Raw genomic sequence first — 15,000 nt, 5'->3', positions numbered from 1 at the left:
TTGAAGGCTGACGTCTCAAAATGGACCAAACAAAATGGCCGCCGCGATTGAACAATAGATACTCCATCCAGTCTTTTTTTAGATTCAGTGGACAGTGAATACCGTTGGGACTTTTACACGAAAAGGGATATAGGTGATGTTAGAAGGGCCGTAGCCAGAAAAAAATATGACTGAGGCAATGTCCGTGGTTAAATTATCTTCGGAAGTATTTTAAGTGTTTATGATGAGTACATATTAAAGAGAACACTGGAATCGCGCTTTATTTTAAAATTTCACGAAAAAATGACAGAGGCAAGTGCCTCTGTTTGCCTCATATTGGCTACGGCCCTGGACCCCGTTTCTCGAAAGTCCCGAAAGCGTTCCGGGGTCGAAAAGCCATTTGTAAAACTGCCAACCGCTTGTTTTGAAAAGCCGATCTTTGAATATGTTTTCAAGCTAACTAAAAGAAACATGTCCGTACGATTTGACGACTTAAATCCTCTCCGTTCTTGAGATACGAAGGGAATTGTGACACCCGTAAAGTTTCGGGACTTTCGAGAAACGGGCCCCTGGTGCCCGTTTCTCGAAAGTCCCGAAAATTTTTCGGGCCCGACAAGGCATTTGTGAACCTGCCAACCGCTTGTTTTCGAAAGCCGATCTTTTAACATGTTTTCAAGGTAGCAAAAAGCAAACTGACCGTAAAATTTGACGACTTAATTCCTCTCCGTTTTTGAGATACAGAGGGAACTGTGACACCCGAAAACGGTCCGTAAAGTTTCGGGACTTTCGAGAAACGGGCCCCTGGTTAGGTTCGATGAGGCTGATTTATGACAAATCGCTCAAACAAGAGAGCTCTGGATTAAGACTTTTGAGAACTTTACTGCCTTTGCGTTTGAAGAAATGGCACTCAAATTTTCCCACCGTATTTACGTTTGCATGTTCTTTCTGCAGACAGGTCTAAGTTCGCGATTTACTAATGGAGTTATATTATAAACAAACCGTAGTGCTCTGTCTGGTGGGCATTTAAATCTTATTCGTTCTTAGGCCGGTTCACCGGTACTCAATTTGTTGTCTACATCTAAAAATTTATGCCAACCGAATCTTTGCCAGCTATTCTTATCTAAAATGATAAAAGGTTGTAATTTGCTATCGTAAGAGCCGATAAATAATGAACTGTACTTAAAATAACTTGCCGTTTATACCTTTTGATTCACCAAATATTGGTTATTTTATGTGCCAACGTCCTTCAGATGCAAACTTCTTTCGCCATCTCAGCAAAAGAGCAACCGATATCAAGTTACACAAGTCGTTTAAATTTTGCGTAAAAAGCACTTTGGTTATAGGTTGAAGAATCAGGGTTGCTTAGTGTTTAAAAACTGGGTCCGTAATTATTTCTTTGCAATTTTTATGGCCAAACCAGAGTTTTATAATCACCAGCATACAATTTCCTTTTATTTAATCACGGAGTTTTCACAAACCGAGTGATTCCCATGGGAATTCAGACTCGTTCGGAGATCCGTTTTGGCCAATCATAATCTGTGCCTTTAAAAATAGTTCAACTATTACCCGAGCGCAATTGAGTGCACCTTTCGGAAGAAGGAGCCCCGTCTGTGAAAATTCCGTGACATGGGGAGTTTAAAACTTGTATAGGAAACCGGATATTCCAGTGGGAAAACAAGAGATAAAGTTAACCTCAACGGACAAACTTCCGAACGGGCCATTTCCGAGTTGCTGTTTGTCTCGGTTTCGAAGTGAGTCTGGGTGCTCAACTATTGAAAGGGAAATGAGTTTGATTTGCATAAGAATACGCAAAATGGTTGGCGAATGGTTGTGCATTAGGACTCGCTGTGAAACTGAGGCATGCAGCAATTCGGAAATCGGCTATCAATCCATTCTTCCCAAGGTTTTACTGTGACTCCCGAGATTTCTGCAGCATTTGGTCGCGTTAACGACTACAACCGCAAGAATCGCCGTTGATATTTACAGATCCACTTGTCTTCCCACCGGCTGTCCTGCATCATAATAAATGGTTAAGCTAATCCCTTTTTGTTTCCTTGAAAGTGAAGCGTTCAGTACCATTTCTCAAAAAAGTTCTCATCAAATTCCATTTCAAAATGGTTTGTGCTGCGGGACCAAATCTGGGAGTAGTACACCAAGTAACGACTTCTCCGAGAAAACAGTGTCTTTCGAGGTATATTCAATCATCAAAACAACGGTTAGGGTAACTGGGGTTGCACTCTGCATAACACCTGCTTCTCTTTTCTAACTTATCCAGCAATCCTTTGGTCTCTTCTTGTAGAATTCTAGTTTCATTGACAAGATTTTCAAATCTGATAATCTCTCTTTCGATAACTGCAAGAAAAAGAAAGAAGACACCCGTTTGATTCCATAAACTGGGGGTGGTAGGATTATTTTGCAGCTCTTGAACACAGGCCGCCATCTTGGTCGTGACAAGAAGAACTTGGGTTTTAGCACTCTGCCACATTTGCCACACTTTATGACAAAAACGTTTTTTTTGGAATGCCACTTGTGGTAATTTTTATTCGTCGCAAACTTCTGTCGTATAAAATTTGTGAATATTTTTAATCCACGCAAGCAAATAAGTGTCTACAAAAATTGCTCATGTGCAGAGGGTTAAGCCCAATACCATGCAAGTTTGAGGAGTCATATAGCGAAGTTGCATAGACGCGCTGAATTTCGCCTGCTGTTATTCTTTATTACGTGTTAAGCAGAATTTCCTTGGGAATTTAAAAAAAAAAGAGGAACCAAAAACTACAAAACGAAATTTGCTCCTTCTTCGTCAAATTCAAGGTGGAACAAACTTCAAGAACTTACAAGGGAAACAAAGGATAATTAAAAAGAGTAAGGGCATTTCAAATTTAATAACTGCGCGAAGGTCGACGAGTGCAAATAAGCTATCACGCTGTTCCTCGCCAGATAGAGCGATTTTCAATTGAGTGTCGTAAAAACCAAAACCAGAGTAATTACTTTGCCCAATCAAAAAGGACGGAGACAATCCAGCAAACTAATCAAAACTCGAAGTAATTACACGTAGCCGACACAAAGCGCGGGAAAATGTGCACGCGCGAGCCACGATTGGTTTTGGTTTCACTTCTGATTGCTTGAAAAAATGGCGTGAGAACTTTGAACCAATTAGTGAGTGAAGTAATTATAAACCAAAGTAATTATCTAATTACTTTCGACACTCAATTGAAAACCGCTCTAAGATAATATCTGTTGTGTTATGGGGACTGGAGATGCCTCGATTTGCTCTTGAATCGCATAAGGAATGGGACTGGAACGAGTGAACAAGACATCTCATTCCAAAATGGCCGCAATCTTAGCATTCTTTTCTTTCCTTGCAAATAGGAAGACCTTAGACAGCAATGACCAGAACCAGGTTGCTGACCAGCGGTTTTCGTTAAAACAATGGTTTGCTGGGGGTGCTCAGTCTCGCGGGCTCAGAAAACCTGGTTTTCGGCCATTGCTATTTAAGGTTTTTGCTTGGTTTTCTAGCCCTTATTCACGATAGCCGCCATGTTGGTTTTCAAATTGTCATGCAAATCAGCCACGTGTTATGCTAGGGGGCACACACTGGAAAAAAGACAAATTGCGGAAAATCGGCTCGTCGAAATATTAAATAACATTACTAAAAGTACATTTCAGAATTTAGAATTAAGTACCTTTTATAATAATTTTATATCTTTGATTGGTGAGCAGCATTCAATGACCGTGAAACAAATCATCTGTGTGGCTAAGATGTTCGTTATAATCTCTCGAACTTTTGTTGTTTGCCCCCTCAGATAGTGTGTAGCTAATTTGCATAATAATAGCAAATCCAACATGGCGGCCACCGTGAATAAGGGTCTATTGGACCTGTTGACCTCGCTTTCAAACGTAATGTTCAAAAGAATATTTAAACAAGAACCAGGCCAAAAGGGCCAATTTGCAATCAACAAAAGAATACTAAAGTGGTGTCGGTTTGGCATAAGGTGTATGCTGCTTCACGGACGTCAAGTAAGGCTAAGAAAGAAAAGGCTAATTTGCACAGTTATTGAAAGCGACGCTTACGTGATTGTTGAAAATTATTATTGATACTTTTTTCGACAGGCCGATCTGCGCGCCAATATAAACAGAGATCTCAAAAGAAGCAAAAGCAATGCATGTTGGTGGATGTAACTCAAGACGGAACCACAACCCATCGTTCCGAAAGAAACAGTGATCTCCAGGATGGGAATCTTGATTGCGCCAGCATGTACTTTTTAGCCACCTGACCCATGCACCCACATTGTCTCGTTTGAAATGAGGTAGCGAACGAAGCCCTAAGGAACTGGGTGAAAAATGTGCATGCGTTTATGAGTTTTGAGACGAACATTGAACTTACTGATGATTTTTTTCTGGTTTCTTTCCAAATTGTTGATCAATTCGTCTGCTTTTCTCTTCAAGTCAGTTACGTTGGAGGCAGTTACTTGCACAGAGTCGGCTGTTGAGTTTATTTTAACATCCGCTTGCTTCAGCAATTCATACAACTCGTCCACTTCCTGGGAAAAGAATGAATGTAAATATTAGGGTCACCTCGCAGCTCTTACAAGGTCTCACCTGATTGGAGACCACCCTTGAGGTTTAACAAAAGAACAAATAACAGAAACAATGGACCCTAGGCCTAAAACAAAAGGGCCATTGTTTCTGTTACCCTAGGCCTAAAACAAAAGGGCCATTGTTTCTGTTATTTGTTCTTTTGTTAAACCTCAAGGGTGGTCTCCAATCAGGTGAGACCTTGTAGGAGCTGCGAGGCTACCGAAATATTATGGCAGCAAACTTTTTGACTTGTGATTCTAATTCCAGAAATTTACAGTGATTATCTCGTTATGAAGTGGATAAATTGTAAGAGGATGCACCCAGGTGTCTTTCAGGTAAGGCTGTGCGCTTCGCTACCTGCCCTTTATTATAAGAAAACAAAGCTGGAGTTTACCACCTTTTGATCCAACCCTCACTGCTATTCTGAACAAAATATGGACTTGTTAACATAACAATAGCTTGATTAATATTACAAAAGCAGGGAGCTTGAACATTAACAGGTTTATCTATATCCTCAGTGTCATTCGCAGGCCTGGTTACTGAGCTAAGCGAGACTGGAAAAAAAAAACGTTTCAACAATGCTTTTCAACGCAACATCTTGCAACATTGTTGGGCGCAACATGTTGCATACGTTTGGCCACTCTGTTGCGATATGTCGCAACATGTTGGATGATGTTGAATCAAATTTGAACACGGTCAAATTTTTCTTGCAACATTTTGCATGTTTCATGATGTTGTAATCGTTTGGCCAGGTTCACGCAACATTGTTGCACTAGGGCATGAGCGCTAGGTCCATTTGTTGCGCGCCAGGGGCCTGGGGTGCATAAACGTTGACAAGTTGCGTTGAAAATGTTGCGTGCGTTTGGCCAGCCCTTAAATTCAAGCGACATAAAACGATCACCATAAAAAAAGCATTAAAGATTTTAAGTGTCATCTGTGCTAACCTTTTGAGCGGTCTGTGACTGATTATGCGCGTCCAGTGCGTTTATCCTTGTAATATTCAGCTGCTCAATATTGTTTTCAAACTGCTCCTGTACCACGGGAACCGAGTTGGCCATGTCTGTGACGTTCTCTTGGGCGGCGTCCACAGCGTCCTCCAGAGCATCCAAGCCCGTAAGAAGCTGGAAAATTCAAATCTAAATGTTTCTTCAACGCTTTCAGGTATCGAAGCTAAGGTAAGTCTTTGTTTATTTGTCAGCATCGCAGATATAAAACGGACCAATTAGGACCTGGCGTGAGTTGGGTGTTGGAAAGCCCTACACGCGGGAAATTGTGAGCGAATAATCACAAAACCGTTTTTTTTTTTGCACTGGAAATCAATGGATCTATTGTTCTCTACCAAGGGCGGAAAGAGAAATATCACCGAACGAACAACTGTAACCAGTCAAAAGTTAAAGTGCACCTCATCTCAAATATTTTGTTTTGCAAAAGTTAAATGTCAAAAACATATTTTACCTTTGCTTCTCTAGATTTACTTTCAATGGGCCTAATGAGGTAAGAGAGAGTAACAAAAGCTGGCATTCATTTGTCCCATGGCCGAGCTAGTGAGAGGTATGGGTCTATTCCTTCAATGACGTCAACGACTAATTTACATTGCCAGAGTTCTTTCAAAACTATAATGCAAAGTAGTCTATGATGTCAGCGAAGGAATAGGTCCATGCCTCTCACTGCCTCGGCCATGAGACAAATGATTGCCAGAATCTTTCTCTTACGTACTTTATGAGGTGAGGCACATTAAAAAGTAAAATCTTTAGAAGAAAAGGTAAATACATGTTTGATATTTTAACTTTTGCTCAAGTATCCAGGTGATCTGGTGACGTAATTTGGAGGACTGGGAAGGAAAATTTTAACGCCGTATCCCACAACCGCGCGCGGCCTTAAGCGTTGTTTCCAAACTCCCTGCCAAAACTCAACACATTATTCCCTGTCTACCACATTTTCTGTTACTGACTGAACATTCCAGTAGACCCGACGAGATCTAACCTCGCCTCTGCCGTGTTGAATTCGAAAATAAGGCCGCGCGCGTTTGTGGGATACAGCGTTAAAACTTTTCTCCCCAGTCTTCCGAGTTACGTCACCAGATCACCTGGATGTTCTGACATTCGAAATGCTCTTTCATTATATTCTTTTCAATCTAAGATTAAAAGCTATCTTTTGTCATGCTATTAATCTGATTCTGATGTCTTCGCCTTCTTGTTCTTGTTACTAGCGTAAAATAAGGAAAACATTGTGTTAGGTTTAATGGCAATTTAATTAAGCAATCTATGTAGTCCATCAATCCATGTAAGCTCTTTCTGATTTGTATTCTTTTATGTAACGAGGGGGCCCAGGTCCTATAAGCCCCATGGTTTCTTCTGGGCTCCCTTGCCATGTGATAATTTCTCTTTATGTTGTCCTTCGTAATGTATTGTGGCTAAATAAACTGAACTGAACTGAACTGAAGTAAAATTTTTGAGGCTAAGTCAGTGCACTTTAAGAGATTGGCCACGGTCTCAGTTTTCTCGGTAAGACAGACGAAACAGCGCGATGCTATGCGAGTTCGGGTCATACACTGGAGTACAAAGTGGCGAGGAGAGTTGAAGTGAAACAAGTGACCCATTTCCTGCTGTCTACACGCTACTGTGACTTGCGCGCCCGCCCGGAATTGCATTGGTCAGACCAAAAGAGAAAAGAAAACGCATGTAGTTTGGACAATCCACCCACAGAGTGAGAGAGAAACATACAGCAAATCAATTAAAGAGATAAACAGACAGTTACAGACCGACCCCGAGAACACCAACACACCACGAATGAAAAGTAGTACTGATTTAAGTGGAAAAATTAGATGTACCGATGTTAAAGTAAAGTAAAGCAAAGCAACATATTTAACGTCGATAACTCGTAACAGTAATTCAACTGACAAACCTGAGGTCGACGGTGCGCTCATTTTACTCCCCCCTCTCCATCAGTGCTCCGTTTTACGGGTATTTAAAGCTACTTAGCTACACGGAAAGGAAAGAAGTCGAAACAAGGATGCGAAATCCGGGAATCGAACTCAGGACTTCTTGCACCATGGCCGCACACTAACCGACTGTGCCACCCTCGCTCCTTTAATGTTAGCAAGAATGTTGGGGAGGGGGACTACGTACTTGTTTAAGGGTATTCTCTGCCATTTTTACGTCTTCTTCTGCAGCGTTGATGGAATTCTGCGCAGCCGCCTGGCTCCCAGCAGCCTTCACGAGCGCATCTGTTATATTATTGATTAAGTCAGAAACGCCAACAGCTTTAGCTCTAAAAAGACAAAGAGGGATGGGTTAGACAGTTCAATTTAGTTCATGTCACATGAGTTGACTGAAACAATGAGTGACCAGCACGAATCGTGAGTTAAGTTACTATTTGGTTATCTACCTGGTTAAATAATTTTCGTGGAAAAGAGGTAAGTTCATGTATAAATGGAAGTGTTGCGCCGAAATCTCCCGTGATTAAAAATTAAACTGTTTTTTTTTCTTGTTTTTGCTTTCGTTCTAATAAAGAGTTAGCACTGTTGACATGTCACCACAAAAACAGTGAACAATTGTCAGTCATTAAACAACCACATAATTATTAGTTCAGCTAAAATGAGTTACGGGGAGTGGGATTTTGCAGAACATGACAGAGGGGTAGGTGAATTCGACGCGTCACTAAAGAGGATGTGGGAGGCCAAAAAATCTGTAACCGAGTCCACTAAAATGAATTGGAAAAACCAGCGGGAAAGCTAGATAAGCCTGTTGAGAGGAAACTGTTACTTGGCAACTGAAAGCCCCGGCAGGGAAACGATGAAAGGAATGGACGCAAAAATACCAAGTTGTAATCGTAGCCCGCCAGTATGTGTCCTTCGAATCACTTTTTGACGCATAAGATAGCCGCTCCCGACCGGGTGGGGGTCAATAATGACGAAATCCCCAATGCCCGCCCCCTGTAAAAGCCCATGGAGAAGTCGAACGATTTTCTTGAAACTTTCTCCGAATGTTCCCTACTAATCCCTGTTTTGAGATTTACAATAAAAAAGATATGTCACCGTGCTTGCTTAAGATATATAATGAATGAATGTACTAACGTACTGATACTAATCACGCGCGTTATTTTATCGGCTCAGGGTACATTTTGCGGTAGCTAAACGAGAGAGTTTTTAAAGTAACACTTGAAAAAACACCTGATAGGTAGAAAGTGTAGAGCATATGGAACACTCAACACTGTCTTATATAGTTTATGGAAGAATCACTCAACTTAAAACGACGTTGACTCAAAACGTTTCTCGAGTGGTTGTTTCATAATTCATAATTGAAATCCCTGGGTAAGGGGCTTTGTGTACGTTTTTAGCTACATCTTTTTTCCTTCCAATAAATTTTTAATTTTTTTTTTGTTTTAAAGAGGATAATTTGTACACCAAAATTACGGAATAAAAAAAATAGGTCACCGTGCTCGTTTAAAAGTAAAACACCATCGTACCTGTCTATCTCGATTATCGTCGATCGAAACAACAAAATTCGCCATGTTCTCGGAATGCGCGCGCTGATTCGCAAAGAATTATGGTTCATTCACAACTTCTCTCTTGTCTTTTGAGAACTGTTTAAGCGTGTATGATCGACTTACGCCATATTTACAATGTTGCAAATTTGATCCAATTTATAAATATTGATACACCATATGCGCAGTACAGGATGCGCAGTACAATACTGAGGAATCACCTGAAGCGGAATTTTCATTAATGTTCTCTTACATCTTTGAGGTATGTCCAGAAATAGAAGCAGCTACAAAAATTTGTTAACTTTTTCGATCTCGTTTTCCCCCAGTTCACCTTGGGAGGGCAATTTTTAATTTCGGCTAAATAGACCATTTTTTCGAATTCTCACGGCTGGACTGGATCTAGCATGGAATGGAGGCTAATGCGGGCAATTTTTCAAATGCTAGTTAATTTGCCCGCATTAGCCTCCATTTCATGCTAGATCCAGTCCAACCGTTAGAATACGAAACTGGTCTATTGCAGTTTTGTTGCCGGGTGCACAATTTTTTGCAATTTCTGTAACTGTCGCAAAATTCGCAGGTTTCTTAATGGTGCGCAATTTTCTGCAATCTTTGCTAAATTACACTTTTTTTTACAAATTTGTCATGGTCCTCTACTCTTGGCAATTTTCGTAGTTTTTGCTAAAATTGTTCCCCGGAGCAATTTTGTGTGAAATCTGCAATTTTTGTGGCGCGCGCGGAAGATTTGTGACTATAGACTGTGATCATACCACACAGTAGTAGGGAAATGACAACCTCTATCTTCCCCCCCCCCCCCCCAGGTTTTCTGAGCCCGAGAGACTGAGCACCCCCAGCAAACCATTGTTTTAACGAAAACCGCTGGTCAGCAACCTGGTTCTGGTCATTGCTGTCTAAGGGCTTCCTGAGGATTGTCCTTTCCCTAATACTCCCCACCATTATCAAAATTTATCATCAAGCCGTCCATCTTACTCTTCAAGATGTCACTACTAGAATAGTTTATTAATATGTTTATATTACTTGATATTGATCGCTAAATTACATTTATGGGGTTGCAGGAGAAGCCAGATTCCTTCCAGCATAACTGGCTTTAAGTAAAAAGTTAAGTACGATACAGAAAAGTTCATATGTCCATAGTTAATCGAGGGACTGGTTATGAAACCTTAGAACCTTCAAAAGTGAGAAAAATGTTGCCGCAAGCGATGTTGAATTGACCGCGACAGTGCACAATCTTTTGTTTTCGCTTCGCACGGGTTTGGAAATTAGTTGCGCATAATTAAATTGAAAGATTTGATTGGTTATCTTCTCGAAAAAAAGGGAGTTTTGTGCAGGGTCAGGACCAAAAATACAGACAAAAGCATAAAGCAAAGGAACTTGTTAAGTTTCATAACAACTAAGATGTGTCTCAAACCTAACAGAATAGAAAAACTCAAATTAAACAGAAGTGGCCTCTGTCTCCGGGCTGACGGACTGTGTATCTCTTTAGTAAGGTTGTTCTAAACTTTTGTTCCTGTATTTGTGTAAATAAAAATAATAAAAATGATATTTAAAAAATATATAATTACCTTGCTTGCTCAGCCCTTTCTTTTAAGTTATTAACTGCATTTAATCGTTCTTCAGTCTCCTGTAATATATCGTCTATACCAGTCAGTGCAGCCAGAGCTTTCCGAATATCTTCTGCAAGCTTAGAGATCTCTTCCCGGGTTACAGACAGTTTAAGATTCTTCACAGCAGTGACAAGTTGACGAATTTGATCTGTATTACCAAACGTTCGGCTGAGAAATTCCAAAATATCCTGGAAAAGTCATTTGATAATAATCATAATAAAAATATCTTGATTTAGGAGGTGCATTCTTCATGGAGCAGTGCTTTGAGGTAAGTAACAAATCAAATGTTTTGTGAGAACAGAAAAAACCGGGTACTAAGAGAAAAACTTCTCGTTCCAAAGTGGAGAGCCTATATCAAGCTCAACGCGTCATATTGTTAAATACGAGAGCTCTTGCAATGCGCTGACTACGTCTGCTCAAGAATGTGTTCCGTTAGTCAGCTGAGGAGAAATGATTTGCATTTTTCTGAGCTGGACCAGAAAAATTTAAGGAAGAGGAATTCTCTTAATTTTTTACCGTCACAACTCGTCTACTGTGAAACCACATAAACCTGAAGACGATGATTCGTAAGTCGCTGTGTTGTTTAAGCCCGTGCTGGTGTACAAGGCCTTGTTGTACACCAGCAAGGGCAAGCCTTTCTCTGACCGTATCGTTTTTCTAAGCATTCCACCGAGCATTATTGGTACCTGTATTAATTTATCCATTCGACTGCTTGCGTTCCTTGCTTGATCATCTGCCTCCATAGCCCGCATTACTGCTTCTTCAGCAGCCTCTGCCGTCATGTTTACCTCTACTTCCGCGATTTCCACTTCCTCTAGGGTCTTTATGGCTTTGGCTAACGTTAAAAAACGGGAGAAGTCCATGAGAACAAAACTGTAGTACTACACAAGCGTTTTGAGGGAGCTTGACTAGGAAGCGAAGTCTAATTGGTTGAAATCTACGATATGTAGTTTGACTCTCAATGATTCAACGACAGTTTAGTGCTGAGAGTCCATTACCTAAGAGTAAGAATCTGGTATCAGGTTTGTCCCCCCCACCAGCGTGCGAAAATTGTCTCTTTTTAAACCCAGTTTTGTGGGAAAATAAACGATAGACCAAATCGACTAACTCAATGTTGAACCCAATTCAAATCTCCCGTTCACCTTTTTACAAGATATAACTCGAACTTACAAGTGACCAGTTGCAAGTGCAGCGCAATAGGCCACTTTGGAAAATACCATAATACTTTTTGTTTGTCCCCCCCCCCCCTCCCAAATTTTGAATAGGCATTGTTTTTGGTTTCTCTTTGGACCATTGTAAGTCCCATGAGAAACTGGAAACAATGCTTACGCAAAATTTGGGGGGACAAACAAAAAGTATTATGGTATTTTCCGAAGTGGCCTATCGCGTTGTCCTGGGTTCGAGCCCCGATCAAGCCTGTTTTTTTTTCCCCCAGGCTTTCTTCGCAACTGTTTCAGTTGCTCCATAACAGCAATGATCTCTTTCTCTCAAGTATTGCTATGTACGTAGTTGTTTGTCGGGACCCCGTCTCATGACCCTTGGGTATAAATTCTGTGGGACGTTAACAAACCCACACACTATTCGAGAAGAGTAGGGCGTTAGAGGTCAATTGGGACGAAAGTTCTGTTCCTCTCCCCTGCCACCTCATGAATTGTGTGGCGAATAAATTAAACTAAACTAACCTAAAACTTAGTATTGAGACAAGGGAAACTTCGAGAAGACGAACTACGGGAAACCGATCTTATCTTTTCTTACTTAAGTCTTGATCGACGCCTCCCTTATAGCTTCAGTTTACCCTTCAAAAAAGTTCTCTCCTATTTTTGCCTACACCAGGCGCAGCCTGTTTAACCGCGCAAGGAGTGAGAAAAAGAAACGCCCTTTTCGCTCCCATATCCAACACGGTCACTTAATTCTTTTTTGTGTCACAATCGACAGACAAAGCGAAAAGAGCAGATGACATGCCCACAAGACGTCTTTAAACATGAAAACGATATGAGTGGAAAAAAATTCTGAACGATACGATATAACCGTAAATTTTCAGTCCTGGTCAATCCATCAGCACAAACCTTCTTTTTTAAACAGAGCTTCCTCAGCCTCCTTGGCTCTTTCCAAAGCTTCTGCAGCAAGAGCAACGGTCCCATTACAACCAGGGCCACCGCAGACTGAGCAATTGAGCGCATTGCACCCGCCACATTTACTCGAGGGAGTACCGCATATGATTCCGTTGAGAATATCGACTTGTTTCAATAGTTCCTTTATCTTCTCACTGATGTCGATAAACGATGCATTGTTTCTGTCATGTTTCTCCTCCAACGACGGCGGACCCGAGAGTAACAACTCAGTTTTATTCCTCTGCTCTTTTATCATGTCAACAGTCTCACGGGAGCTATTCACCTTCATTTGTGCCTTGCGTGATCTCATTTGATTTTTCACAATTTCTTCAAACGCGCCACGGATGTCAGCTCGTCGCAATTTATCTACGTCCGATTTTAGCTGCGTTCCATTCCTCAGAAGATTGGCCAGACGCTCGCGAAGCCGCTCGATTTCAATATTTGCATCTTTTGTTCTAATTTCAGTAGAATTTGTTTCGTTGTCCAGTTTTGCCACTTTTTCTCTAAGGTCTAGAAGCCGCGTATTCACATATTCTAGCTGTTCTTCTATTGCTTTGGTATCATTTTCAGTCGTTACTTGATTTCTAAGTATTTCCTCCACTCTTTTAAGCTTCTCTTCAAGTTCTTTCAGTTCAGGATCATAAGTATTAATATCTCCTGTTGTAAACGATTAGGACAGAATTAGTAAAAAAAGTATCAGGAGCTCTGAAACAAAGTAGTTTCTTAAAAAGATTAAGTTTATTACATGCCTTACTTAAATTTGCGGACTCAGCAGTCCAAACTTCAATCAGCGGTTTCGTTTTTCACAGCCGTCAATCACTGATTACTGTACAAACGGCTAACTGGGTCACAACCAGCGTTGTGATTGGCTGATCTCGATCCACTTTGTCGATTTCTAAGTTTAACAGTTCGTCAACTGTCACCACTAACATGAAACCATTGGTTGAGGTTTCGACTCTTACCTAACTTGTTGTCGAAGACTGGTTCTCAATGAGAATCAAATCCATTACACCGACCAATCGCAATATTTTGAAACATTCAAATCAGCCAATCATAACGCAAAGCGCATTCGTGTAGCGGGCGCTAAGCGCGGGAAAACGCATTTGCGCCAACCACAGTTAGTTTTGGGTTTTGCTTGTGATAGGCTGCGAACAAGGCGCTATATAGATGTTGATGTCAGCTGAGACCAGTTATTAAGCGCAGATCAACTGAGACATAACATGTGACAATCAATTGAACACGCTCTAATACCAAAAAATGTTCCCTTAAAAAAAAAACAACTATAGAACAGAGTGTTGTAGAATTTATACGTTCTAGCTTATGGGTGCCTGGCCAAAGCTAATCCTCGAAAACAAGTGTCTTCATTTTTAAACTTGCAACAACAACAACAACTTTATTTAGCTAAATATAATAATTAGTGGATGGCTTACCCCGCAAATAGCTAGAAAAAGCTAATCGAGGCGGGGCAAGCCAAATACAAGAACACACCTATTAAAAGACAGTAAGCTTACACAACAACACTTAGTTTAACAAATTAACCATACAGATTACAAGAGGATTGATTATTGACGAATATCTATTAACTAATAATTAAAGTCAAGCAAAATTTCTCGCAACTATATTACGCTCACGTATTTTACATGAAAATTGGCTATTTACAAAATCTGTAAGCTAATGAAGGTAACATAAGGTTGTAAGATTAGAGACCAAAAAGAAATTAAAATTGCAGTAAAAATTAAATTTAACTTGCTGTGCACTCTTGTTCTGCAGAAATGCTAGACTAATAATAATCACTGTGGCAAACTTCGACTTAAGAACAACAACAAAAACAATAAAATCGGATAAAAACCTGGCTTTCCAGGAGTGAGAGAAAGGTTGTATGCTCGAGGAACTTCCACACTGACATTGCGTGACAAGGATTCCAGCGTGACCTTCCACTGATAGTAACATCCTCCACAAACCTTGCACTGCGGCATTTTACCCGACGTGTCGACGTCACACATGTCACACTTGTCCCCAATCACACCCGGTTGACACTGACATTTGCCGGTGTTTCGATCGCACTGCAGGCTAAGCGATCCCGCGGGATTGCAGTCACAAGCTGTCAATTAAAAAGAGCCGACAATGTATAATTAGCCCACAACGAATAGATAATTAGGTTGTGACGAAGGAAACACTTCATCGTTTGGCCAACAGACTAGGATATTACGTTGATATGGTATCGA

General features: G+C 40.7%; 1 protein-coding gene across 1 annotated transcript in view; it reads right to left on the bottom strand.

The window, feature by feature from the left end:
* The window catches only part of LOC138055805 (laminin subunit beta-1-like), a 28,279-nt gene that overhangs the window by 762 nt on the left and 12,517 nt on the right, over positions 1-15,000 (bottom strand). The window contains exons 7-14 of the mRNA XM_068901678.1: positions 14,625-14,876; positions 12,731-13,432; positions 11,351-11,499; positions 10,623-10,852; positions 7,686-7,827; positions 5,502-5,678; positions 4,364-4,520; positions 1-2,331 (exon numbers count right to left, since the gene is read on the bottom strand). The exon at positions 1-2,331 is cut by the window's left edge and continues 762 nt beyond it. Of these exons, the coding sequence (XP_068757779.1) occupies positions 2,177-2,331; positions 4,364-4,520; positions 5,502-5,678; positions 7,686-7,827; positions 10,623-10,852; positions 11,351-11,499; positions 12,731-13,432; positions 14,625-14,876 (1,964 nt within the window). The 3' untranslated portion in view covers positions 1-2,176. The remainder of the gene's footprint in view (positions 2,332-4,363; positions 4,521-5,501; positions 5,679-7,685; positions 7,828-10,622; positions 10,853-11,350; positions 11,500-12,730; positions 13,433-14,624; positions 14,877-15,000) is intronic.

This window comes from Montipora capricornis, chromosome 7 (assembly GCF_036669925.1).
Source record: "Montipora capricornis isolate CH-2021 chromosome 7, ASM3666992v2, whole genome shotgun sequence".
Lineage (NCBI taxonomy): Eukaryota > Metazoa > Cnidaria > Anthozoa > Scleractinia > Acroporidae > Montipora > Montipora capricornis.
The sequence above is the reverse complement of the archived record's forward strand: the minus strand, read 5'-3'. Positions and strand labels throughout refer to the sequence as shown.